The sequence below is a fragment of the Numida meleagris genome, chromosome 5, assembly GCF_002078875.1.
Source record: "Numida meleagris isolate 19003 breed g44 Domestic line chromosome 5, NumMel1.0, whole genome shotgun sequence".
Classification (NCBI taxonomy): Eukaryota; Metazoa; Chordata; class Aves; order Galliformes; family Numididae; genus Numida; species Numida meleagris.
In genome coordinates, this window is record NC_034413.1 from 31,962,568 (window position 1) to 31,990,054 (window position 27,487).

General features: G+C 48.1%; 1 protein-coding gene across 11 annotated transcripts in view; it reads left to right on the forward strand.

The window, feature by feature from the left end:
• COL13A1 (collagen type XIII alpha 1 chain) overlaps positions 1 to 27,487 on the forward strand; it is a 78,147-nt gene that overhangs the window by 26,934 nt on the left and 23,726 nt on the right. For 7 of the 11 annotated variants that reach the window (XM_021397763.1, XM_021397762.1, XM_021397765.1 and 4 more), the window contains 16 exons: positions 597 to 623; positions 2,216 to 2,251; positions 2,788 to 2,814; positions 5,453 to 5,503; positions 8,899 to 8,934; positions 10,379 to 10,405; positions 10,892 to 10,918; positions 11,979 to 12,005; positions 12,115 to 12,141; positions 12,434 to 12,460; positions 14,250 to 14,306; positions 18,716 to 18,832; positions 19,286 to 19,327; positions 20,170 to 20,196; positions 20,904 to 20,939; positions 26,294 to 26,338. In XM_021397763.1, coding sequence (XP_021253438.1) covers positions 597 to 623; positions 2,216 to 2,251; positions 2,788 to 2,814; positions 5,453 to 5,503; positions 8,899 to 8,934; positions 10,379 to 10,405; positions 10,892 to 10,918; positions 11,979 to 12,005; positions 12,115 to 12,141; positions 12,434 to 12,460; positions 14,250 to 14,306; positions 18,716 to 18,832; positions 19,286 to 19,327; positions 20,170 to 20,196; positions 20,904 to 20,939; positions 26,294 to 26,338 — 636 coding nt within the window. The remainder of the gene's footprint in view (positions 1 to 596; positions 624 to 2,215; positions 2,252 to 2,787; positions 2,815 to 5,452; positions 5,504 to 8,898; positions 8,935 to 10,378; positions 10,406 to 10,891; positions 10,919 to 11,978; positions 12,006 to 12,114; positions 12,142 to 12,433; positions 12,461 to 14,249; positions 14,307 to 18,715; positions 18,833 to 19,285; positions 19,328 to 20,169; positions 20,197 to 20,903; positions 20,940 to 26,293; positions 26,339 to 27,487) is intronic. The other 4 variants (XM_021397766.1, XM_021397771.1, XM_021397764.1 and 1 more) reach the window with 3 other exon arrangements.

Here is a 27,487-nt window from a genome sequence, read left to right on the forward strand (position 1 = left end):
TTGCATTCTCCTCTTGCCCAACAGATGGTCCCGCCGTTGTCCTTGAAGTCAGTCAAGGCTTTGGTGAAGGCAAGGGCAACCCACAGTCATGCAAGAAATTTGGTGAGATTGGGACTGAAGGGGGCAAAGGAAGGAAGGAAATGATGAAATCGTGCAATAGTACTGAGGTTGCCGGACTCATTTGCTGTCTGGACCACATCCGAAGGAAAAGATCCTCTCGTGGATGTTTTCCCTCCCATTTCTGAACATGCAACATTTCTGTGGCAACTGCAGCAATTCCATACATGAAAAATTAATATTTAGCAGATGGAAACTAAGGAAGGAAGTCAGAGCCCTGTAATTAGCTTGTTCTCCACGGACTTGCAGATACCTTCAGAGCCTGTGCAGGCAGTGAGCTGTGGGTAGAGCCATGCCGACAGGAGAGAATATTTTACCATCAGGTGATTAGGAAACCAAAGCAATCAGAGCTCATGGTCAACAAGCTGTGGAGAGATTATTAACCATTCTGTTTCCTAAACCCTTACATATGATTTCTTTTTATCAAGCCTTCCCTTTGGATTTTCACCCTAACTTTAACTTTGTGTATTCTGTTTCAGGGTACTACAGGAAGACCAGGGCTTCCGGTAAATACTTAATTCTTTCTTTTTTTTTTCTGTTCTCTCTTTCTGTCTGGTAGTACATTCATCAGTAGACCTCCAAGGATTGTGAGCTGTGAGAAGGTAGCAGTCCCACACAGTAATCCTCATGTGGAAAAATAGCATGTTGCCAACAGATCGTGGCTCCTAACAGCATAGGAACCACAGGAGCTTTGTAGTACCAAACTGAGGGGCAATGTAGTCCTTATGAATCCTCCTACATTTGGGATACTGCTTCCAAAGAAGGCTTTTTCAGTCTGGTGATCTGGCTGAAGAGGTGCAGTGTGCTATATTCTCACTGATGGGACTTGGTAATTGCAGCAGGATTTACAAGCCCTAAGTGAAATTCCACAAATACAAAAGTCCACAGTAACCATATCTGCATCTGAGATGGTCATGAGTAAGGAATGAGCACAGATTTTGGGATCACAGCAGCTTGCTTTCCTGGTGGTGGTTCCTTTGGGATGCACAAAGAAACCTCTGCATATACCCAGGAAAAGAAAGACTGAAGCGCATTTCTCTTCTAAAGATTTTAGGCTATGTTCATACACGTTGGAAGTAGCTATGGAGAAAGCATAAAGAAGTGGCAGCAGTGGGCCCAGCATCTCCAGCTGCAGAAATAAAAAAACTAAGTTTGTGTCAAGATGCAGCGGGGGGAAAGAGAGCACAAGGAAATCACAGACATGGCTGGAAGCAGAACTGGGAGGTTATTATTGTGTCATTTTTACAAAACAGAGCCAAAACTACGTGAGCACCAAAGCCATAGCAGCTGATTGCTGAAAGGATCTTTATGACTGTTTTCCAAATCTGCCCAGAGCTCAGTTTTGGCAGCCAGGAATGCAGAAAGGGCTGATATTTACTCATTTATTTATTTATAAGGGTACTTATAAGGCCACTGGTCTTGTGTTCATATGTTTGTAAGGCTCTGTTCAGTGTCACCTGACCCAAAGCCATTCCCCAAACTGCTGTTAGGACTGTTCACACCCTGACAATTCACTGGGAAGTATCTCGAAGGGGTAGAGGACACTGAACACAGCCACTCATATGTCTTCTTCCAGACGTACTTTTTCCTGTGTTGGCTTGTTTTCCCACAATTTTTGTCTTGCTTCTGGAGAGGAGCATATTTTCAAGTCTAAGAGTGATAACTATATAAAAAAATAGCTTACACTAGAGATGACTTTAGTGAAGAAAGAGAAAAAATGTGACACTTGACTACGTTGTGAAGCTGGTTCCCAGGACCTGGATTTTGTGAAGTGGTGGAAAGTGGAATTAGGCTTAGTTAGGTTGAAAAAATCTCTTGCCTTCCTTTTCTTGCCTAAATCATTATATGTTATTTCTGTCGTGAGCTGTTCTGGCTTGCCTTGTGCTCAGGCAAACTGGTGACTTACACAGATCCTTAAAGACAGGTTGGGGTCCCCATGGACGTACTTTCTCTATAACTTGCTCTCTTCCTCTCTCAAAATCCCTGGACACTTGCACTGCAGCATTCAGCTGCATCCATGGCACAGCTCATTTGTGCAGTTTTATAACCTTGCTTTTGGCCAGTTTCCAATTGCTTCTGGTTTTGCCTTCATTGCCAGGGAGACAAAGGCGCGATGGGAATTCCTGGGCGGCCGGTAAGTCAAGACCTCTAGCATGTTCCTTGTCCTCCCTCTCCTATTCCAACCCTGAGATGTCAGAGTGCTTCCAGGCTGACTCTGGGCTGGTGTCAGCGTGAGGAAAGCCGCCCTCTCCAAGACCCACACATGAGGGGGCTCTCCTGGTTGCAACGGGGTGGTCAGCCCTGTAAACCACATACACGTGAAGGATGTTTCCTTCCATTCTGCTAACCACGGGCTTGCTAACATGCACACCTGCCCACTGCCTACTGCTGCCCTTTCCAAATAACCCTGCCTCAAGCAAGTGGGGGCCATGCCCTGCCTGGCTGAGCACTGCGTTCTAGGGCTGCTCTCCATTCAGACAACCTTGGGATAAGGATGGGAAGGAAGGCTGGGGTGGGAACTGCGGCTGCCCCTCTCATTCCAGCCCCGCAGTCTGGGTTTTGGGGCAAGGGAATGTGCCCTTGCCGCTGACGCCTGTGTTTGTGTCTCTTTCTCTTTCTCTCTCCCCTGCACCCTCTTGCATGTGGCTGCGATGGGTGCCACTGACCCAGGGACTAAAAGGGCAACCTGGAGAGAAGGTGAGTTGGCTCCTCGCAGCCCTTAGCATCCCTGGCTGCCCTCCTATAGGGCTAGCCCAAATACCTGAGCTGCAGCCCTGGCCACCGCAGCCAACTTCGGGTTTCCACTCCCTATGCTGCCTGCTTTCCCTCAGCAGTGTAAGTTTATCTCCCGAATTCCTCCCAGGCCACTCAGCCTCCAAAAAAGCTGTGTTTCTTGTTTATGATGATTTACTAACAGCGTACAAGTTGGCAGGCACATGCAAGGCTCCCCTCAAGGCTTCCTGGGTGTTAACCACTGAGTTTCTTCCATGCTGGCAGCACCGCTTGCCCTAATCACCCTTGCAGCTCCTCTCTGCCTCTTGGGTCAGCACTACCTCTGGTGTGAGCCATAGCAAGGAGAATGGGATGGCACACTCCTGTTTCTGACACGGCGGGACTTGACATCTGCAAGAATAGTGATGAGGTGCATTTGAGATGGGTGAATAACTGGGAAACTGCAGCCAGAGGCAGCGAGATACAGGAACTAGGAAAGAGATGAATATTCACCTAGTAAGGGAACCATCTGTGCAGGGCACCACCATATCAGGGCCATTTGCTCCTTGTCATGGAAGATAGAAAAACACAGCAAGGAAGAGCTAGGTAGGATAGAGAGTCTCTCTCCTTGCTTTCAGGCTTCTGCTTGTTCATTGGAGCCTACAAACATTATCTAACAGACTGAGATTTCACTCTTAATTGCCCATACTTCCCTAAAGCCCTCTGTGAGGTCCTTGGCTGTCCCAGCTTGGTTTTGCAGTGAGCTCTGTTTCTTGCAGGCTGCATGGTTTATGGGATGCTCCATCCAAAAGCTGCCCTGCCCCGGGCGCTTCTGGAGCCACCTCTCGGGATACACAGTGCTTTCTAAAGACATGATGTTTCCTGCCCATTGCACATCGTGGGTGGCTAGGAGCTGGAGAGCGGCTGTTTGCTTTTCCAGCAAGGGATTTGCTGTTTTCATCCACATCCCATCTGAGCTGATATGCACACAAGCGAGGCTCTTCCCCAGTGCTGTCAGGAGGCAGCTGGCCAGCTGCCTGTGGCTCCCATTTCCCTGGGGCTCACCATATCCCTTCTTTTGTCTCTGGTGCAGAATGTGTGAGAGTCTTCCTGGATATGCAGGTTATCTTGAACTGTGGGAAGGAGAGAGCTCAGCTGCTGCTCTGGCAGCTGTTAATTGTGTGTCTCTTATCAGCTGCCTGTTACCATCTTAAGAACTGGTTTCCATGTCCACTTAGTGCAGTTCACGCTTTAAAAGAGAAAAAGCCTTGGGCTTGTGCTGTACTTTCACCAGCAGCTTTGAGACTGTCAGTCAAGCAGATAGAGCCTGCAGACCTGGCTGGTTCTGGCTCTGGGAGGGCTCTCAGCGCCTGCTGCAAGAATGAAGGCGGCCTGTGCCACTACTGCCCCAGCCCTTGCCCTGGGATCTACAGGGGTTATGTGGTGCAGGGGATTATTGCTGCTGGGACCTTGTCCTGAGCCCTAGCTGGACTGGAAACCAGCCCCAAAGGCTCCAGCCCTTCTTGTGGTGCAGCTTGGTGCAGGAGAGGCAAAATCTCAAGTATTTCTGTGTGTATTGGTTTTCAGGTACCAAAATGGTCTCTGAATTGATGTTTGCCTTAGGATCTGGCCCAATCTGAATCAGTGTGATACATCGTTAATCATACTACTTGTCTCCCTGGCAGACCCAGTTTCTTCCAGAAACCAGAGTTGAGCAAGGCCTTTATTTTCCGGATTCCCCCTTCTCCACCCCAAACACATGCTTTATACTGTGCAGTACGTCAAGCTTCTTCAACCTGGAGTTATTTAATTTAGACCTAAACTTTAGCATTCCTACCCAGTCATTAAGTCTCAATTGACCTATTCATAGAATAGCTAGCTTTGCATTCAAAAAACATGGGCAGTTTATGTAATCCCTTTCCATTTTTCCTTACTCTGTAATAGAGAACATGGTCTTTGGTATGGAGCTCTCCAGCCAGTGTTTCCATACTGCCTACAAAGGATGTTCTTATAAATGATCACTGGAGAATATTCAAAGTCTGTGGGATTTTCTTAGGTTATTTTTCCTCACATATTTTGCCTGTTTGCAGAAGACAGGTTGCTTTACAAAGAATAGACATGGGCAGAAGGCAGTCACTAAAATGCAGCTGTGTCTGGGGAGGAATATGGAAAGTGCTTACGAAGTCCCAAACTGGATGGGACCAGGGACTGAGGGTGAGCATCAGCAATGGAAATTACAGAAAAACATTAATAATCTCTTGAGCTGAAGTTTGACCAGACACCATGATGTATTCTGGCAACAGCAGGGGTTTCAGGCAGTCTTTCATATTTGCACAGGGGCAGAGCCTGTGTTTTGCCAACAAGTGTTTTACACATTTATAATTGTACTTGCTGTGCAGCTTCCTTTTTTTTTGTGATGTACAGGTAGTCCCAAATGACATCTCTTCTCCCAGAGAGGAGGGCAAGAGCTGGGAGAGGCCAGAAAGGCAGCTGTCACATGAGCCCTGACATTCTTATACTTTGAGCACCCTCGTTAAGCCTCAGTTTTGATGGGAATGTCATTCTCATTGTATTTTCACCTCTTCCTTTTCTCACCCCTTTTCCTTTCCCTGTCTCTCTGCAGGGTGCTCCAGGAGAAGCAGGCATGTCCATCATTGGGCCCCGCGGTCCACCCGTGAGTGACTTTCCTCTCTATTTTTGACTGATTCAGGATGTGGGCAAGCTACAGGAAAAGATTTAGGAGGGGCAGCAAGACAGAATCAGTTGGAGAGAGCAAAATCCCTGTATAATGTGGTTCCCATGCTGAGCCGGGCTTGGTTTTATACCACTATTATATACTATATATAATGAAATTACAGCTCATACTCCAGAACAAACTAAGAAGCCTCGCCTTGCAAGGAAACTATAGTCCTGTATTTGCAAGTAAAAAAACCATATTTCCTTCTTGCAACAGGACCACTCCTGTTTTTGAGGAGAATATGCGATTTGCCTGGCTGATCTCAGCCTTTGGTTTCATTAGCGAAGGACAAACCCCCCTGATTTTGCAGAAGAGCAGGATCAGGGCTAAGCTGGTGGCTAGGGAGCTCACAAAGGTGGATAGATGAGAGTTGTCCAGAGGTCCTTGTCAGTTCCCAAAGCCTTGGAAACTCTTTGCCAGCATAGTTACTGAAATCTTGAAAACCCCTTTGCTGATGAGGGAGCAGAGGAAACGCAAGGGAGGATTTTGCACCCCACTCCAGCAAAAGCAAGGAGTCAGCCAGACAAAGCTTTTTGCAAGTGTAGAGTCAATGAAAACAGGCCAGCATGACATTAAGAGCTGGAGCACTTATGTGCCCTAAACACTGGATGTTTCTTGCTCTGCAGTTCAGCCATCAAGCCTCTGCTTTTGTGTGAATGTAGCCAGTCCTCCTCACTCCATCCCTGTGCAGCCTTCTCTGGGGATTTCCATGAGAAAAGACCCAGAGACTAAATTCTCTCCCTCCCTCTGGGCACTTCCGATTTTGATTAACCTGTGAAGAGCACTGTCCTTGACCTGCCAAGAGCATGGGCCGCTGGCGACTTTTGTTTCACAGCAGAGGTCAAGTGAGAGAGACCTAGGCAGCACGAATGCTTGGCTACATCTGGCTTTCCAATTAGCTTTCCAAAAGAAGAGTTTCTAATAAGTAACAGCTTTGCGGGTTCCCAGGCCCACCTGCCCAGCACGCTGGAGTTTGAGAGGCGGCAGAACTGAAGCAAAAGAGTTTCCTTAAGCATTTGTTACACAACAGATCACCCTTGGCCACTTGGCCGGGTGAGGAGAGCGGACTGATGGGTCCCTCCACGCCAGCCTCTGATAAAGTGCCAGTGCCATGAGCAGTTTTTGGGAGGCTAAAGGCTGCACCTTTCTTCTGTTTCCCTCAAGCTGTAGCTCTCAGCCTCCTGCATAGTGTGAAATAGTAAGAGGAGAGAAAACCCGGTGGCCCCCATCGACGTAGGACCTGCAAGCATAGCTGGGCACTGCTCTTTCCCTGAAGGACATGTGCCTAGTCTGCAAGACAGACTTAATGTCTCTTTCAGTGCTGCTTATTTGCCTCATTGCCTTTGCTGCCATTTGAGAAAGCAGAGAACACACTGCACCCCAAAGCCTGTTGCGAAGATGATCCAGTTTCCAGAGGAGCTGGTGGTAGGTCAGAAGGATGGCTGAGCACTGAAGACAAACACGGGAACCCCAGCCAAGGGGCCATTTGGGAAGATGTGGGATGAGAAATACTTTCCAGATTTTCATTTGAAGGTTAAAGTTTTCACTCAGAGCTGCTTAGCTTCTGGCCAGAGAGGGACAGTGTGCTGATAGTGGCAGAAACAGATGATCTTCATGATTTGGCAGCTCCTGGGATTACATACCTCATAGGATCAACATCTTAAAAAGAAGACAGGGAAAAACAGCTACCCAACAAAAACAGATTCTTGGAATCACTCACTGCTGAACTGTTGTTTTGGCCTGATACCGTGCAAATCACTCTGCTGTCCTCCAAGGAGAAAGAGGCAGCAGTCTGCAGTCTAGAGAGGAAGCCAAATTGCACCATTTCCAGATTTTCTCCTTAATTCTTTTTTTAGCACTTCTTGTCTGGGGAAGCTTCCAACAGGGAGCCAGAATTAATGAATTGTGGCTAGGCTCAACTTGATTTTCGCCTTTTCGGAAAGCAGTGGTGAACAAATCCTTTAATTTATAGCCTATCTTCCCTACTGGTCACTGGCCAATGGAACCAGGTGGTTTAGTATGTATCTTGCAATGCAAAGCAAAGTTGACCAAGTTCAACTTAGCAAAACTAAGAAAACAATGCAAACGTAATCAGGCCCTGCTAGCACTGTGTATAAAAAACACAACTGTTTGGTGCAAGTCCAGGCACTTTGTGGTAGGGGCAGCCCTCAGACTGTGCAAAGAGGTTATTTCTCCGCATCCTCAGCAAGGCTGAATCCCCACTGAGCCTCTCTGCAGGTGCAGGGAGGCTGGAAGAGATGCCACCTGAAGATCTTCCCTCTCCTGCTGATGTGGCTATCTTGCAAGGTGACAACATTGCTTTGCTATGGCAAACCTCATCAGCACCTTGCAGCCGGGCCAACCTGTACTATTCTTCCCCTTCCTTTGGATTGCTCTGGTTAAGGTGAAAAAAACAAACTCTTTCTCATACCCAGATCTTTCCTAGGAGACAAAAAATACAGAAAAATCCTCAAGTAAACTGGTATCTTTACTAGATGCCCAGAGACCTAGGGTATCTGTGACCTGGGTTGTCATAGACTCCAGAAACTGAAGAATTATGCAAAGAACAATTTCTTCTTTTTCTATTTTCTTTCTCTGCCCTGCACCCACCCCAGTGTTTTTAAGAGAGTAATAAAGAAGCTTCTAAATACATTGCAAACCAATAAGTTTGCTATCCCTATTCTCAAACTGGTAGCTAGCCCTGGCTAACTAGAAAAAGGCAAGGGTGAAGGATGTGGTGCTCATGTTCCTCATAACACCACCTAACTCTCCTTTTTCTCTTAGCTCTTAGACAAGAAAAAGCAGTCAAAGATAAAAGTCATATCTTCTCCAGAATTATATGTGAGGAAAATGAATGTACTGGGACATGACACAGGGGAGGGAGGAGAAGAGGAATGGCTGTATTTAGACACCAGTGACCTGCAAGGTTTGTCTTGCACAGAGCAGCATCCTGCATTAAACGCCTCCGGTTTATGGCAGCAAGGATTGCCATAAGATGAGCTCAGCCTCTGGAACATACTCCAAAAGGCTAGTGTATGGGCTAGGGACACCCATTTAATTAATGGAGAAACTTCAAGGAAACTGCTTGCAGTCCAAACTGGACCTGCTCCAGCATTTTCCTGGCCCTGTATAAATTGGAGTGGGAATGTGAGATTTCCCCTTCTCCCTCAGTCGCATTCTCCTCGGAGGGAAACTGTGTCTTGGGTAACTCCTTGGAGAGTTGTAGGATGAATGGGCAGAGGCTAGAGGAAAAGTTTCATAGACAGAACTTAGGGACCATCGGAATCCCCTTCAGTTCCTCTGAACTGCTGTCTCTCTTTCATCCTTTCCAGGGACAGCCTGGAACAAGAGGTTTTCCTGGATTCCCGGTAAGTGTAGCTGCTGAATTCTTGAGGTACGTGTGTGTGGTATTACTAAGAGGTGTCACTAGTGCTTGCCGTCCCTTATCATTTCTGTCTGATGCCAAGGACCTGATCTGATAGCCCTGTAAAAAGTAGTATTTTCTTCATTTGCTTTCTTCTTTCTTTCTTTTTTTTTTTTTTAATTTTAAATGATGCTTAGGGAAAACAAACAAACTGTACTGCGCCAAAAGGAAATTAACTTAAAAAAAAGCAAACGTAAGTGTTAAAATAACATAGTTGAAGCCTGATCTGTTCAGTAAAAGAGAACCATCCAAAAAAATACCCCCCAAACAAAGAAAATAACCCTCGGGTAGTTGACATTCCAACCTTACTTGAGCTTTTAGGTGATTTTGCAGTAGCAGTGAGCATCTGTAATCCAAATGGGGTCCTATGTGATGCAGTTCAGATGGGGACCATGCTGGGCTGAATGCCATGGTCATGGTCATGCCAAAGGGAAAGGGCAAAAAGCACAAGAAGGGGGGAGATTTTTCTCCAGTGAGAAGTTACAGATGGGTAAGGGAATGGGAAGCAAGCCTAGAAGAGGACAAAGCTCATTTCATTTCAGTTTCACAGTTGCTGACAATGCTCTGTGGAGCATCAAGGCTGCTGGAAAACTCAAATGGTTGCTATTTATTCTTATGCACTCATCCTGGGCAGCTAGGAAGCCTAAGGCAAACACAAACAGCCCTGGCGCCCTGGCTCCTGCCGAGCAGCTCAGCTGCTGCTCCAGGACGTGCAATGTGCCAGAGCAGGTCTTTGGAGGAGGCTCTTGCCTGGAAAACAGGAGAAATTGGCAGCCTCTGAGCCCTCCGACCAGGCTCCGCAGCTCTGCCCTTCATGAGAAGGGGGGCTGTTAGCTGCCCTGAGGCTGAGGAGAAGCAGATCTCCTCTGGCCCTTGTGGTCTTTGGCTTTTGGAGTAGCAGCAGAGAACAAATCAGCCCAGTGCATGAGAAAGTGTCAAGTGGGACGGCGCTCCACGGGGCCTGTTTTTCATCACGTCATACCTTCAAAACACTGCTGAACTACATGTCACTTCTTCCCCAGGACACTTTTATTATACTATCGTTTGCAAAAATTCATGTTTTTGCAATGGTGGGTGCCTTTTTAAATCCAAATCTCCAGATAACTGTGCTGATTTTCAATTAATTGATGAGACGCTGCAAAATTTGAAATGCTGAGAGTTTTTTCCTGCAAATTGCCAATGGATAATCCCTCCTGTGTCCCCTTCTTGTGTCCAGCTTTACTGCTGAAATGGGCTGACAATGAGAAGGTCCCAGCAGAAGCAGTTGGGAAGCTTGGGTGGTACCCAGCTGTGCTGTCCTGTGGCACATAGTTTTTTCTGGGGCAGGTGGACAGACGCCCAGGTGAAAGCATTTCTCATCATTTCTCCCTTTCTTTCTTTTATTTCAGGGTCCTATTGGCTTGGATGGCAAACCGGTAAGCAAACAGCCTCTCTCGAGGCTTTGTGCCCTGCCACCTGCCACGTCCCACTCTCCTACCAGCCTGCATGCTACAGAGCATGTTTTTAAGAGGATTACTTTGCAACATCATGTGCATGCATGGATTAAATGAAAATCAGAAGGTTGGCAGGCAGGAGGATGCCACAGATGCCTTGGGGGAGATGCAGGTGTCAAGAGATTAGAGAGAGAGAGCACGGCTGCTTCCTTTCTAGGCAAACCTATGGACCAGCACCTCACAAGGGCAGTAGCCAGCCTGCTGCAGGAAAAACCTCAGTGTTTTGGTTGTTGGGGAGCAATGTCATGTTAGGTGTGTGAGCAAGGCTCTGTGTGTGTGGTGTTGCATCTCCCTTGAGAAATAATAGTGGCTGTGAGTACCTCTGAAGGCAAGGGGTAAGCAGGTAAAGCAAGCATCTTCTAGAGGTTGCAATGGCCGAAGCTGAGGGATGTTTTCTTTCTTTTGCAGGGTCATCCTGGACAGAAGGGGGAGATGGTAACAACAACAACAACAATTATATATGCTTGTGGTTGATGGATTGGTTTGAAATGGCATTGCCTCTCAGCTGGAAACTAGCTTGTAGGCAGACTAGCGGTCCTAGCTTCAGCTAATGGCCTAGCTACGTACCTAATTCTGTAACTTCATTGCAGTGCTGAGATGCATGCCTGTAATCTTTACATTCTGGCTTTCAGATTCATCATGTCACAACAACAACTCTGTAGTTATGCGTGGGATATGTTTTCCTCACAGTTAGCAATTATGCTCTTTAAATACACTCTGGGAGCTGACATTTTTCGTGGTTGGCCTCATAGCAGAAGTAAAAGTTGATGGAAAGTTTTCTGAAAACCCATCTGGTGGCTTTCAACTTATCTAACAAAAAAAAAGCATATTTTTTGTTTTGAATATTTTTCTTTCCCCTCTTGAAGCTCTGTTTCATTTGTGCATCGTACCAAAATGCTTTCATTTGGGAATGACAAACTTGGGTTGCTCTTGATGGGAGCCCAAACATGATCGTGTTTCTCTTGACTTCTCTGATGATGAGATGCAAGCACACTAAGGTAGCAGCTCTGTAGTCAGCTTTGCTTAGTGTACTGCTGGATGTTTTCTTCTGCAAATTCTGTTTCTGGAGGCCCAAGTGTCAGTGTAGCCCTCTGGCAAGCACATGTTGAAGATCCCCATCCCCGCTCCCCAACAGAGGGGTGAACTGCCATCTCTCAGCTGCACATCCCTAGCTCTGGCTTCAGTCCTGGCTGCTGCTGGTTCGATCCCAGTGCGTCAGCTGAGGAGACGTGCTGTCAGCTGAGATCCAGGGAACAATGAGGGTGTGTTTTCCTGATGTTTTTTCCCCCCCTCCTTTTAATAAATCCCCCCCCGTGGTGCAGCCAGAACATGTGTGCATTTTCACTCCTCCCAAGTAACAAAGGGAACCCAAAGCTCTCTTGGGAACTGTTCTCCACAAAAGTTTGTAAAAGCTGAGGTTCCACCTACTGCCTATACTGACAGCTTTTGTCGCTGTAAACCCATCTTGTATTCACGACTGTGTGTTTCTTTAAAGGGTGCTGCAGGTCCCAGGGGACAGCCCGTAAGTACTTCACCTTCTGTGTTTGTATCTCCCCTCATCCCTTTCCTCTTGCATGTATGGAACCCTCTCCTTTACCAAGAGCCTTTTAAAAATCTCTTCTCTTTTATAGGGACCCCCAGGACAAAAAGGAGAAAAGGTAATTTTTATGGGAAATATGTTGAAAATGACACATAAAAAGCAAACAGAGAAGTGGGCTGGCCTGGTGCTGCTCGGTTTGACTTTGAGTGGCCGAGAGATACAGGAAAAGCTGAGGGCTGCGGGGTCAGTGGGTGGGAGGTAGGCTGCTTATCGGGTGCAAACTGGCATAGCCTCGCTGAGTTCAGCCGAGCCACCGTGATTTACACCTTGTGGATCTGCCCTCCCATGTCTATTTTGGTTCCCTCTGTTCGTGGTTTAAACTCTTTCCTTTTAATCCCCTTCTTTCACAGGGTCAGTGTGCAGAGTACTCCCACAGGGTAAGTCATTAGTGTTATTATCATCTGTCCTGTGCCTTCCTGAATGTTAATCCCCCTTTTGTTTGAATGGCTTTTTGTTGGAAATATAGATGGTTTCGTGAACAAGATGTGTCATCCGGGCCTGAGAGCAGTGCTTGGTTGATTGATGTGTTTCTCAGAAAAGCTGCAGATAAGGACTTCCAGGAGGGATGTTGGCTCTCCGCTCTGTTCCTGCTCGCTGGGGTTGACTCCCAGCTAAATGCTGTCATTGCTTCTTCCTGGAGAGCCTCTGTGCTGCAGCATGGGTCTATATATACCTGAAGAGGGAGAAGGTTGGTGTCTTCACCCCAAAACTCAGTGAAGCCTGAAGTTTCTGGAGGAGCAGGGTGCACCACCTCAGTCCCACTTCCACAGTCTGCCATGGGAGGACTGGTGGCAGCAGCCTTTAATGAAAGCCGGGCTGTTGCCCCACTTGCCTCCGTGTCCTGGCGTGGCCAGCATGTACTGCAGCCAAGAGAGGAGAGAGTACATCGTGGAGTTTGAGGGGATTACAGGGGCAGAATTTAACCAGCTCTAAAAGCAACTGGAGTGCTGAAAATCCACTGGAAATGCATTGGAACAACATCATATGAAGTGGCTGGAATTTGTAATCTGGGTGTACAGGGATACAGGCTTAAGGGCTTTCTGTTTATTTTTTATGAGCCTCTGGACAAATAGCTGGGCTCTGGTGCCTGTCCTCAGGGGAGCAAGGCCCTGGATGCTCTGCGTAGCAGAGGCAGGGGCACGATCTCAGCTGGCAGCAAGGGAGATGGGAGCTGTGGGCATGTGCCAGCCTGGGTACAATAATAGCAGGTCAGCTGTGTTTATTTAGGCGAGCCGGCTCACTAGATTGTTATGTTTAAAAAGAAGCTAACAACAATATTTGCCCAAGCGGTGTCCTGGATTCTTGTTACAGTCTTTGGCTCCTGCCTGTCCTCAGAGCTCAAGGTGAAAAGCAGGGATGGGACCGGCAGCAGCACTGGGAAGCAAAGGTGCAGGTTGTGCGTCACCAGGAGCAACCTGGGGCTAGGGACACACCGGTTTGGTGGGCTGGGCTGTAGGCATTCTGGGGTGATGCCACAGGGCTGGGAAAAGGTTGATGCAAAGCCTCACGTCCCAGCAAAGCCTTGGTAATGCCTCCTTGGCTCTTATGAGGTAGCTCTGATCTCACTGGGGCAGCAAGCTTAGCATTTTTAAAAGCCCATGGGTGTCCTTCCAAGGCAGAGATGTGCTCGTGGGAAGAGTGCTGCCACCAGATCAGCTCAAGGGTGGGCTGTCCTGGAGTGTGTGGTCACAGGCTGCAAGGTTGGGGCTGGTGGTGCAAGGCAGCCCAGAGAGCTGCAGTTCCCTCTCGTCTTCCCAAAATCAAAGCGAGAACAAGCCTTGCCGTAAACATGCCCCACATTTGACTGAATTGCAATTTCTCCTTGAATTACTGGTTGACAAGAACTTCCGTCAGTTTTTCTGAGCAAGGAGATGAAAACCAACATACTGAAAAGCCAGAGATGTTGTTTCAGTTTTGTTAGGTCTTTGTTTTCTTAGGAAGGAAATGTAAGTTTAGGATGTATGCCTTGGCTCATGTTGTAGTTTCCTATTTTTCCTTCTGTATGGCCTGTGGCTCTGCAAGGGATGATCCCAGGCATGGGGCTGCTCCAGAATGCCACCTGGGGCAGGCGCTCAGCACTGGGAAGAGAGGAGCAGCCGTGCTCTGTCTGCTCTCAAAAACACTGTGTGTCTCACTGACCCCTGTTGTGTCTTCCCTGTCCCGCAGGAGTACCTAAGTACCACCCTTGCAGCCCTGCGCTCTAACCAGATCCTTACGCTGAAGGTTTGTGGGTAACGGTCTGGCGGACCAGTTATGATGCAAAGGCACAAGGCATCCAATACTGCACGCTCCTCTTGCCACTGGGACTAGAGGGGCAGGGCAGGAGCTGGCCGCAGGAGGCTTCAGCCTCCTCTAGACAGTCCTTCTTGCACTGAAGTCCGTCGCTGGATCTTGTCTCTTTTTTCAGGAGGGCTCTTACCACTTCCCTCCATTTTCCCCTTTATCTTTTCCAGCGTCCTCCCTCTGCTTCCCTGCAAGCGGTGTAATGTTTCAGAATCAGTGTATTTGAATACAGCCACCTGAGCAGAGGGTGGCGGTGCTGCAGTATTGGATGGCCACTTCCTTTTGCAACAAGACTGCGTCCTGGCTTTTGCTGCCAGAGCAAGAAGTGGCATTTAAAGGGACTGAGCAGCGCTGCTGGGGTGCGTGGTCACGGTGGTGGGAGACCTGCAGGCACACCTCCGGGATCCGAGCACAGCTCACGTGGGGAACGGCTGCACTGAGTGCAGAATGCTTCTTTCTCTTCTCCCTGTGTAAATCGAGAACAGCTTCAATGGAAAACTGATAGGAACAGGAAAGCAGATCAGGCCAGTGGAGCATTCCTGGGCCTAGAGCTGGCGTGGTGACTGCCAGGCTGACAGCAGCATGTATGCAAGTGGAAACTGGATACTGCAGGAGGATGAACAAATGCTCCTGAGCTTTAGTGCATTTGATTGCTGTGTGTCCGGGTCAGCTTTGTGCACTGGGGCAGCATTCCTGGCTATAAGCAGTTGGAGGCTGCTGTTACTGTTAAGCGAGGAAAAGCAAAGTGCAGGCTCCCAAGGCAGTGCTCTGCTCAGGGCTCGGAGACACCGAGTTCTTGTCTTCTCCCTTGGCAGTGTTCATGTTGCCAAAAGGACCGTGCTGGTGCCCTGTGCTGGCCCTAGGCCCCACTGCTGGGCCCAGCCAGCCACACTGCCACACGCACCCTGGGGAAGGGTGAGGCCCCTGGATACTTCCTTGTAAAGGAAGAAGGAAAAAAATGGGAAGCTGCACTTGGAAAAAACTTGGAGAAGGTGAGTTTTTTGGTAGTTGCTCAGATCTGATGATGAGAAACGAAGAGCAGAGCCAGTGTGGGGGTGTCTTGCAATAAACACAGCCTGGGAGAACAGTGGAGCTGAGTCAGAAATCCCCTGGGTGAGCCCCCTCTCTGAGCAGAGGAAGCTGTAGCAGCTCTGTGCTGGAGGGCCTGGTTGGCTCGGTCTGGTGGACAGCACGTCCCCAGTGAGCAGTACATGGTGCACAGGAGCTCGGAGGTCTGCCGGCAGGTACCTGTACCACGCGTGGCTGCACGCGGTCATTGACTTTCACGGCAATCTCTCTGTTCCCCTTTTCTCTGTTCTCTCCCCTGGCTGCTATCTGACTCTCGATGCCCTAACGGCCTCCTTTGCCCTGTGACCTTCTGGTTTGATCTTCAGCTGTTGCCTCTCCTCAATTCAGTGCGGCTGGCTCCACCTCCGGTCATAAAGAGACGCACTTTCCAGGTAGACCTCTCCTCGTTGCCTGTTCTGATGCTTGCAATTAATCAGCTCACTACCCGTCTGTCTTCCACCGCAGAGGGGCTTCCAAGGGGCTTGGGCAGAGCTGAGGGACTTTGTTTGAAGTGGAGCAAATCTTTGATGTGATAATGTGGCTAAAAAGAAGTGCAGTGGAGCCAGTTCTTAAAACTAAAAGAAATGGGCCATGAAACTGCAGCCAGGACTGTTGACAAGCAGTCTCCTACTTTACAGAGCCAGGTCCTGCATATTCAATCTCCAGAAGAGGCTGGAAACCTCTTGCTGAAATGTAGCTAATGTCCGTGAAGTTTAACTGAGATGAATAAATAGTGAACACTTCTGAGGGCTAGTCTGGTCTGAGACACTGGGGAAAACGTGTTTAAATAAGCTCTTATAATGATTTCATTAAATTGCATTAAATCTTTGTGTAAACACATTTATTCTGGTTTCCAGGGCAATAACTCATGTTTAGTTTAGTTATTTTGGTAATGAATTCATAAAATGAATTACGGACATATGAATAGTGAGTAAGAGCGTCCATAGTCAGAGCTCATGTGGCTTTTAATGAGCCCACTTGAAGCATCCTTGTTCCATCGGTTGGGATGGACTTTTCTGTGCGGATAAACCGCTGTAATTACCCCACTGAAGTGTGCTGGGCACCCTCTATGAAGTGGCTGGGTTTTGTCACCCCGCTGTCTGAGCTGTCAGATGCTAGCAGGGCGCTGCAGTGCCACGAGGTGCTTTGCCCAGCGCTGTGTGAAATCCTGGTGTTATCACTTGAGCCTGTACTCTCAGCCCAGTTCCTATCAGCTCAGCGTTCACACCACGTAAAGCCCCACGGCTTCAGCCTGAAGAGCCAGGCCAAGGGCTGACCTCTTGGGAAGGCTTTGAAAGCCAAAGCTCCTATCCAGGATGAAGTGGGAAACTTGAATAGCTGCCCTGTGTCCTGTTGTCAGCCAGGACTGCAAATTCCCTCCATCCCCCGAGGCCAGCTTCACCAAAGAATCTTGCCGTGATGTTATGCTGCTGCCTTATTCATTCTCTAAGCAAGACAAAGTGTAAACCACTCCTACAGATCTGCTAGCACCAAGCAGTTCCAGGAGATCGACATTAGAATACTAAGAAAAAACACAAGGCTGTCAAGTGCTAGTGCCTGAGGGAAGAAAATCCTGCTGCTACCTCTGAGCACATCAGCAGGAGCCCTTTGCACATGGGCATGAGCATCGCATTGCTGAAGCACAATGAGGGTGACCAAATGGCGTTTGAAAGAGCTGAAAAATGGCTCCAGGCAGCAGCTAAAAATACAGAATGGCATCTGATGACTGTGACACCTGATCTCCAACTTACAGTATCCACTTACAGTCCAGTTAGATCTGTGGAGGTCTTTTCATGCTGAATGCGTTAATAAGAACATGATGATGTGGCAATAATGTTTTGTGTGGTTAGGGATCTGCATGGATGGGCACACACTTACACAAACTGTGCTGTGCTAGATGCAGCTGAGCAAAGGCAATGTGAATGGGGCTTGGTGAGCTCCCACCAGTGCTCCCACTCAGGGGCAGGGCTCCTGCTCCCCCATCTCCCTTGTCCCCTGCTAGGAGGCCAGCACCCATTCCCAGTTACTGAGCTTCCCATAAGCCTGGCCCACACCTTGGAAATTTTCTTCCAGATAGAGCTCACAGCGGAAAAGACGAAATCTGAATCTTATTTCTTTCACGTATAATTCTAAATAAAGCAGAAGTCCCTGTATCTCCTTGTTTTACTACAGGCAGCCAGGATAAACAACACCATGGTTAGGAACACGTGCAGGGGACAGATCTTGTGCACTGCCCTGAACACATGGCTGCGTGACAGCAGCCTTGGTTTTACCCAGCAGCAGAGACTCAACCGCAGGCCCACTGATTTACATTTGAGAAATCACCGTGTTTGATTTCTAGCTTCCTGCGGGAGAAGATTTTTTCAGATGGAAGCAGGATGTTGTGATATTTTATCTGGGCAGGGCAGTCCGTGAGACAGCAGCTTAGCGTGGGTGCCATGGGGCCGTAGGAGTTTGCTGGAGACATCAATTATAGATCAGCAGTCTGGTATTTGACATGGTGCTTCCAACCCACTGTCTCCGCAGCGCCGCTTGGTCCTGAGTGTTGGTCCTTTGGGCCAGATGGCATTGCTGAGGCATGAGCCACAGCCGCTGAGTGGCTACTGAGGGGCCTGGGGAGGAACTGGCTGGAATGGCTTTCCTCGGAGAGCTTAAAATGGCAGGTGGCTCTGCACGCACTCGCTTGTTAAATCTTACAGAAACAGGCTCTGCCTGGCCCACATAGGCCTGCCTTGGGCGAACTCCAGAAATGCCATGATGATCGTGTTATTTTCTTATGGTTTTGTGGCATTTCTACTTTTGGTCCTTGGAAAAAAAGCAGGAGCATTGTCCAACAAATATAGCACAGGGGGAAAAAATAGGCTGAGGTAAGATGCTGCGGCTTTGCCAGGAAGTGCCAGCGTGGTCACGAGAGGCTTTGCTTCACATGTGACTGTCAAGTGCTTGGGAGAGCCTCCTGAGAGGCCCAAGAGATGTTGGCGTTTGACACGCAAAGGGTGTGGACTACTTGGCCACATGTAGATCTCTTTTAAGGCATGCTCTGAGAAGGTGGCCTTGGATGTCTTTGCAAACCGTGGGGTGCTGGCTCCTTCTGCCTGGGCAGCCAGGCTGTTCTTGGCAGCAGGGCTCTGCCTTGCTCTTGGAAACCTCTCTGGGCACTAACCTGGGACTTTTCTTCTGCTTCTTCTGCTTCAGCCAGGCTCACCCACCTCAGGCCCTTGGGGTTGCGGTGTGTTGACCTGGCTCTGACTGCTGGTAACCCTTCTTTTAACAAACCTCAGGGTGAACAAGGACAAGCAGGAATCCAAGGTCCTCCGGGGCCACCCGGCCCACCAGGGCCCACTGGACCAGCTGGACCCGAGGGAACCCCAGGACAGCCCGGGCCAATTGGGCCTCCTGTAAGTCCAATTGCAAAAAAGCCTTCCGGTTTCCTCTTTCCCTAGGGTGCAGGCAATTTCCTCTGGCATTTGCTGCCTTTTCTGAATCCAGATAGCCATGGGCAGGGGAATTACAGGGGAGGTGGATGTGTGGGGAGGAAGAAGTTCCCAGGAAGGCCCTGCACTGTTGATATCTGTTCACACACATGTGAGTGGGTCACACCAGCCCCATTTCCTCCTTGCCGTGGCTGTCTGCAGAGGACTAAGAGGGAGAAGTAATACACAGGGTATAATTATCTTGCTCGCAGCAGAAACCTGGCTGATAAAATCCCTGCCATCCCTTTGAACTCCTGCTCCTGCCCTGTTCTCGTGGTTGTAGCAAGCAGTCAAGGAGGGCAAAAACTGAAGCACAATTTAGAATACTGCTAAACAGCAGGGGATAGGGCATGCTAACATGCCTCTCTCTTACAACAGGGCAGAGCTGGAGAACCTGGGAAGCCTGGCAGAGATGGAAAGGTGAGTACCAGAAACCAGCTGTGCTCCTGGAGCTCTGGGGAGAAGTGTGATTTACTGGCCCTGCAGTGTGAAAGGAGTTTCCATCTGTGAGATTTCAAGGCCTTCTAGAAGAAGGAGCCAGTCTTGTTCCCTGAGACAAAAGTGCTTCTCTACACATAATAGTTTCAGGTGTCCTCCTCTTTCTTTGAGCTCTAAGGAGCCAAGTATGTGATGACTAAACATTTGAATTGCTATTGGCAGGCAAAATCAGGGGTAATAGAGGTATCAGAGCCTATCTAAGGTAGTCTTCTCCACTAATCTGCACACATCAGGAAGGCAGCTCCTGTATGGATATTTTGTATATTTATGTTTGCACTCAGGCATATCCGGTGCGCTTCATGGTTCATATCAGATAAATTGTTTGGTTATTTCTCATTTGAAAACACAAGTGGTTTGTTTGTTAATATATTCTCTCTATTTAGCTAGTCAGAGAACACTGCCAATCCCTGATTTACTCCAGAGCTGCACAGGGGGCTGGGAACGAGTTTCTCAAGCGAAGCCAGAGAGACAGGAAAGATTCTGGGGCACAGTGCATGAGGAAAATCAGCTTTTTGGTCTTCAGATTCAGAGAAACTAGGCCTGGGAGAATGGAGCAGTATGGGCATGAAATAATGAAATGAAATTTGGGCGTATGGATTAGAATAGTATTTATGTGAAGAATGGATCAGGGATGTTTGAGCTCACCAGTGCAAGTCATCTCTGTAAAGGGGCATTTCAAACGTAAGCAGTCAACATCCCCCATCACCCTGTGTAGCACTGTCTGCATTTGTCAACTCCACTGTCTGTTTTGATTTTATTTACAGGGCTTACCTGGGCCTCCTGGACCAAAGGTGAGACATCTGGCCTCAATTAGAGGTGCAAAGTGATGAACAGAGGTGGACTCTCCTTGCATGGAGAGATGTGTAAATTGTGAAAGGTGAAGGACGGGGAAAGGAAGGTACATCAAATATCTGAGAAAGATTTCTAGCCCAGCTCTGTATTGCCCTGGGGGCTCAGCCTGCGTGCTGACTCATGGGTTTTATCCTGGCAAAGTGTCCGAGTTGCATCTCAGCAGAGCAAGGCACGCATCATCAGCCCCTCTTGCAAAATTCTTTGCCACACACAGTTTTATTGGCTTCTTCCACTCTCAAAGCATTTACCAGTGCTTCAGGAACCGATTTTGCAATGCTATTGTTAACTCTACCACAACTTCCCATTTATTCACTTGCCAAAATGTGAGCGTGGGGGGGGTTAGTGGTAGTTGTTTTTCAGCTGCAGCTGCCCACCCCCCATTTGTTTTTGAGATACTTCACCAGGGTGAGGAGATAGGAACCACAGAGCTGGGGCATGGAGCTAGCATGAGTTACCTGGCTGCTGGTGCTCATTGTGATTTTCCGCCTAGGGTTGTAGGTAACAGGGGCCCCAGAGTATGGAGGCGCAGGGACTTGGTGGAGTCATTCCAAGCCAAAGGCCTCATGGAATGGCCCCAGGGGAAGGGGCAGGGATTTGTTCTTCTCAGGCCAAGCCTCATTTTGTTTTGTCTTTTTGCCTTTTGCAGGGAGACCCTGGGATTCAAGGATACCCTGGCAGAAAGGTAAGGGGGCAGTTCCAATACTGTCAAATGAATTAAGCTGTACTGACACTTTGTGGGATCACAGCTGCGAATCTCTGAGCTCCTCTGGAGCTCCTTTCACTGGACCAGGGGCTGTGGCAGGTCGAGGGATCCCACAATGCTCACCTGGTTAAGGAGGGTCAGGACTCAGAGATGTTTTTAACCCTCTGGCAGCAATGGTACAGATTTCTCCCTCTCTATGTGCCTCCCCATGCCCACTTCCAGATTTAGACCTAGCTCTGATGCTACTAGAAAGGGCCAAATCCTGGCTATGTATGACTTGAAAGTTGATCCTTTCCCTGGTTAAAAGGCAGAAGCTGGCATTGCCTGTGGGTCTGCAACAGCAACTAATTAACAGCAGTGTTGAGTCAAGTCTGGAGGGTGTAATGGAGAGACAGGGAGACAGGGGAAAGGCACAAAGGAAGATCAAAGGGGAAAGAGGGAATGAGGAGATACTGCTAAAGAGATGTCAGTGGGAGAAGGGGAAGGCAAATGCTCCAAGCAGGCAGGAGTCCTGCGTCTCATGTTGTCTCCGCACTGCTTTATGGGTGCTCTGTGGGTAAAAAGGCAAGACCTGAGAGCTTTTTAATTAGCTCTGTATAAACCGAGAAGGTTTTGTTATGTTAGGAAGTGGAAATTATAGCCCCTGAGGACCATAGCCCACTCCTGCAGACAGACGCAATTTATTGCCTCCTCTTGCAGTGAACCGTCCGTCGGTTTTTCCATTCAGAGCCCATCCTGTTCTGAGTGCGCTGAGCGGGTGGCTCTCGGCGTGCGGGGGCAGTGAGGGGGTCCCTGCAACGATCTCATGGCGAGGGCCTCTCCTGTGAGCTCCTCTCACTTGAAACAGCTTGCCTGGCTAATTTACTCACCGAGCAAAGGTTCTCAGGAGAATGAGCCCAAGGTTGCAACCTTCCTCTGGAAAGGTTGAAGGAATGGATGAAAGCAGGGGAGAAAATCCTTCCCTAGTGTGTGGGTCAGGGAAAGGGACAACAAGCAAAAGAGCTGAGCAAAAATGTTAGCTCTGATATGATGCAGGACTGTGGGACCATTTCCTTCAGCCCATACTTTTTGCACACTGAGCGTCTTGATGCAGAATGATGCTCCTGCCCTAGTGAGACCCAGAGGGGAGGTTGGTGTGTGTTGGGCACTTCAGTGTAGGACATCTCTCTCCTGTCTTTTCTGACCTGTCTTTTCTGACCTGGTCACCTCATGTGCTCCTTTTTTTGCTCATCACTGCGTTTGCTTCTTTCTCTGTTTCCTTTCTTTTCCCTAGGGTGAGGCAGGCATGTCAGGCCTGCCTGGTGCGCATGGCCTCCCTGGAGCTACTGGCCCCAAGGTAACTCTTTAACATGGCACCAGCGAGGCCATCTCCCAAGGGCAGATGAGTGGCACAAAGCCTAGAGATGCTAAAGAAATACAGCGAGCCAGGGCCCAGGTGCAGATTCTCTGTAGCAGAGTACAAGCCATGTAAACAGAGAGCCTTGCTCCTGTGTGAAAGGTCTGGAGGAGTTTTGGCCAGACCAATTCCCTGCTGTCCTGAACCAGGATCAGGACTAGCCCTGCACAGGCCCCAGTTCAAGAATAAATCTGACCTAGCTTTTAGATGGTTTTGCATTAAGGCCGAGTCTGCTCCATGAAGCAGCTTGATGGTTGGTTAGTCTACACCCAAACTATGTGGGAAGCATTAGCTTGGACTGCCTTCAGCATCCACTCCAGAAAGGTGCACTGCCTTGTTGTTCCCAGGGAGGTATGGGTTACAGCCGGTGTTCAGACTAGTGTTGTGGTCTCTCTAGAGACCTGTGCTTGCCTTTATTACATACTCCCTTCTTTGGCAACTTTCTCTTTAGCCCTTGCTATGAGGATTCTTCTGCTTGCTCAATTTCTCCTCATGTTCACTGTCCTTCTGTGTATTTTCTCTCTCTCCGTTCTTCGCTGGGCAGGGTGAAAAAGGGGACACTGGCATGAAGGTAGGTATGAGGGATATGGTTTTCTACCATGGCAGATCATCTGGGAGGTGATGCTCCTTGGGCTGATGGGTTGGAAGAGGAAGTTGGGTCTGAGCAGCTCTGTGGGGTATTTAATGGAGTACACATCTGTGCTGTGATTAACCACAAACAGACTCTCCAAGCTCAGGCAATAAAAGCACCCTTTATCCATTTGGTGGAATTTGATTCTTACCAAAGGCATTTCTCTGACTATGAAGCTTGCAAATGATTTGTTACATCTCTCCATTTGATGGGATGGGTTGGGGTTTCCTCGTAAAATCTCGTTAGCTGACGCATCAAATCCACTCAATCTCTGCAACTCAGGCTGGGATTTGGCACCAGGCTTTTCTGTCTGTTTCTGGACACTTCTTACAGGCTCAATTGCTCTGTGCCCAGATGTTATCTATTTGGCTAAAATTTATCGTACCCATATATTTAAAGTATGTAACTTAAGGTAGGCTGTGCTTAAAACATTACAACACTGGTAAGTGTTGCTTGGGTCAGAGCATACTGTGTCACGCCATACATTTTAAACATCATGAGAAAGAGCTGGTTGTGTAATATTTTGAAAAGCATTAGGAGTGACACATACATTTCAAGTATTTTGTATGTGCCATGCATCTCATTTATTGTGCAGCGTATACACTTTCTATATTTTTTCCATCTGGGTGGATTGCTATTTAAAGGCAGAAAAGGCATGTTCAGAACTTAACGTAAATGTGTTCCATAGAATTTAAAGAAAAGTTCTTTGGAAATGCAGGCTTTGGTTTTGTAGTTGAATATCACAGCAGCAATTGCCTTCCTATAAGAAGGCAATACATCTTCAGAAATAATACCATGCATGTAAAGTCCAAAGGCTCCCCTGTGTCCATCTTCACATCAGTGTAATTCCATCGAGCACAAAGCTCCTGGTATGTGCTGGTGTAAATGAGAGCAGAATTGCACCCAGAACTAGTGTGTTTGAGGAGCTACAGATTTTCTGCTGTCTCAACAGCCAGATGCTCTCCTGCTAAGCTGAACTGCAGGACTGAAGTTGGAGCGTGGCCTAGGTGGGAGACACGTCTGGAAGGAAACACTGCGTTCCACCCCTATTTAATGCTCCCACGTTTCACAGTCAGCAGGCACCTGCTCTGCCTGCACCCACGTATGAGGACTAATCAGCCCCTGATTTATCTTCTGGAACACTAACTGAAATTTCCTAGTCGCAGATGATGTGAAAACAAACCATTTGCAATATATACTGGATCTGGGAAGGCCTCCTAAACCTTTTAGTCAACTCCAATTGAGGGTTTTTTTTTGCATCAGTGTGTTTTGAGGAGATCCTAGGGGCTCCTCGTGGACTCCTCTTCCTATTTTCTCAGTGGCTCTGGGAGGGGAACAGGGGCAGAGATGGGGAAAGGAATTGGTATTCCAGTTTTTCCAACTGTTATTGCAAGGCAGCCTGCACGAAGCAGAGAGGGAGGCACTCCTTTCCTCCCACTGTTTCTGTACTCTGCAGCAATTCTGCCTGCTCTTTCTGTTTGGGCTCTGGCAAAAGGAAAGGCTCCAAGTCTTTGGTGATATCTCAGGGTCATGCACACTTGAGAGACTTCTCTGTTCTGTTAGAGAGCAGTGACTCGGTGAGAGCCTGGGGACATGCTCTAGCTACTTGGGCCCTTACTCATCTTGCTTCATAAGAGCGGAGACGAAACCTGCTGTGCATTTTGTGCTAATAAATTGGAGCTCCATTGGGTCACCTCCCAGTCCCAAACCAGCCTATTCTTCCACACACAGCCTTTCATTTGTTACTGTCAATATCACTTTTCTCTCTTTCCTTTCTTCTTGGCTCAGAGGGATTGAAATACAAGTGCGGAGATAGCCCTAAATCAGCAGTCAGACATCAGCCAGTAGCAGCTCCTGAACATCCACATGGTGCATGAATTTGTTGCCTTTGGAAATGTCTTTTTTCCTGTCTGCCTCCCTTCCAGGAAGGGCATTTGGGACCCTGGGATGCTTGTAACGTTTCCACCTTTGGATTCAATTACATGGGTCAGAGCCTATTTTCTTTTTGTTCGGGGAGCCCATTTCAAATACTATAGCTGATTCATAGTTTATCTGTAGGGACCCATTTTGCAAAGCTTATCACTGCTTTTTCTGGTAGCATTCTGGTAGTGTTCTGGAGAACACTTCAGGCCATGCCCTGTTGAAGAAGCTTGCAAGTTGCATTCAAACCCCTTGTTCCTAACCTTGAGGCTGACAGTAGTGTTGCATGAAGGCTGTTACACAAGCTGTAAGTATGATCAGCTGGGTCATTTGAATAAGCATTTGACTTGCTGCCCCCCAGCTTAGCAATCACTTTCGGCCTAGCTGATGTATATTTTTCTCTTTTTCATGAAGGTCTTTAGGATGAAGTTTTTTCCCATGCTCTGAGAAAAAGAGCAATAATAATCTGGGGATGTGAGCTGGGCGTTTTGCTTCTCGCATCTGCCCTTGGCTATACTTTTCAGTTTCTGGCTTGGCTGCCCTGTTCCGTTGCTGGCTCTGGCATCCTGTGCAGCCCTTCCCTGGCCTGAAGGACACAGTGGGACTACCAAGGACTCAGCATGCCAGAGCCTTACTGTCTTACAAAGATTTCCAAATAATTAAGGACTTAGAGAGATTCAGGAGAGTTGCTTTTCCTGTTTGTCCTCTGGCTTCGGCCCTGAGGTTTCTTACTGCTCTTTAATGGTGCAGTGTCACGCTTGTTGTTTCTGCTCTCTAATTAGCTCTGGTGCCTGTGTGATCCTGCAGGTGTTAATGAGGGCTGTGTGAATGTGCTGAGAAAATGTCAAGGTAGTGTGGTTGCCCTGTAACTTGCTCCTTGTAAGGGGTTACCTTGCTCTCGCTCTCACTGAGTTGGCTTTGCTTTTGCAGGGCTAAATTGTTAAAGAGCTCTTCAGACAGGTAGCATCTTCCAGGAAACTCTCTGGGATGGGGTGGTTACTTCCCTAGGCAGGGCTGCTCTAGGGGGCTAGACTCCACAGCGTGTGTGCTGCCCAGAAGACAGCATTGGTCTTGTCTCATTTAAGAAGAAATACAGTGCACAGCTGGGAAGGAGGGGCACAGGGTGATCTTCTCTTCACTAGTACAAAGCAATCATAATTACTGGTTTATTTTTCTTGTGTATGAACACAGTATACTGCATAGGGTCAGAGGTACTCAAACTTCCAAGCAAGGACTAAACACTCAAAAGAGTCAAAAGGGCCAGGGTGCCCCTGAAGTTCCTAAGCACACCCTGAAGCAGAAGGTGTGCTTAGCCCTCCTCACAGGGCTCTGGGAGGACTCATACTGTATCTGTTGCTCTTTTTCTGTTTCTTGCTCTGCTTCCAGGGAGAGAGAGGCATGCCAGGGCTGCCAGGAAGACATGGCATGAAGGTACTTTGTGAACAGTGGAGTGATGCTTGTCTGCCAGATCTCACCCTTACCACTCAGCTGTCCCTGATGTGCAAGCATCACCTGGATTGGTGTGTGTGTCTGCTGGTCAATGACTGTCCTCAGCTGAATTCTTTCTGCTTCTAAATTGCAAAGTATAGGGCCTAATTCATGACTGTGACCATGGGGAGAAAAGTGTTTTTAAAAGCAAATGGCATATCTGGTCTGATGCTGTCTTGCAACATCAGGATCTTAATGCTCGATGCTAGTGAGAGCAGCCAGTTACCAGTATCTCTAGGAAATCAGCATTTCGTAAACTGGGGGTCCCAAGTGACCACGGCATACTTTGGCAATGTGTTAGCCCGCTGCAGTCAGAGGGTTATGCAAGTGTGAACCTGGACTGATGCAGTGATGGATCATGGCCAGTGTGTGTGAGCAAGCCTGCATGTGTGTGCATGGCAGCTTTAGGATAAGTACTAGAAAATAACATCTGCATCCACTGCCATTTAAAGGCCAAAGTGAGGAACAGGCATCCCAAATGTACCATGAAAGCCTAACCCAAGCCACTTTCTGCACATAATCCCTTTCATGACTCTTGCCCATATACACTAAAAACTACTGACCCCTGAGAAATTCTGGAATGCTTTTTTCCCCTTTTATTGCATAGAATCCCTGATCTCCATCTTCTGTCCTTGTGTTTTTTAGCTTTGTCCCTGATTTGTTTCAGAAAGCTGAGAGGTATGATCCTGCTGCTCTCTGGCTCCCCACTCCTCTTTGTTTGAACTTCTCCAAGCTCTCTTCACTTTGAATTTGGCTCCCAGTCCTCTGCCTCATGTGCTACATCCCAACCCCTATTATATTGCACCTTCTAACACTACTTCACCTCCTCCCCCTCCTTAGACCCCTGTTATCCCTCATATTTGCTTTTGTAACTGGACATTTTCACCAGGCCCTAACTCATACTAACACAGAGATTCCAGAGCAAAGGGTTGATGCCAGAGACCTGCTTTTTTTCCTGCTGTTGAGGAAAATGTGGTCATGTTTGGGAATCTTTTCATCCCCTAGGGTGGCTGGCTTTACAGCTCTCCTGAAGCCACCTTACTGCAATGATAGTCCCCTGAGATGAGAACAGAATATGGGCAAATAAGACCA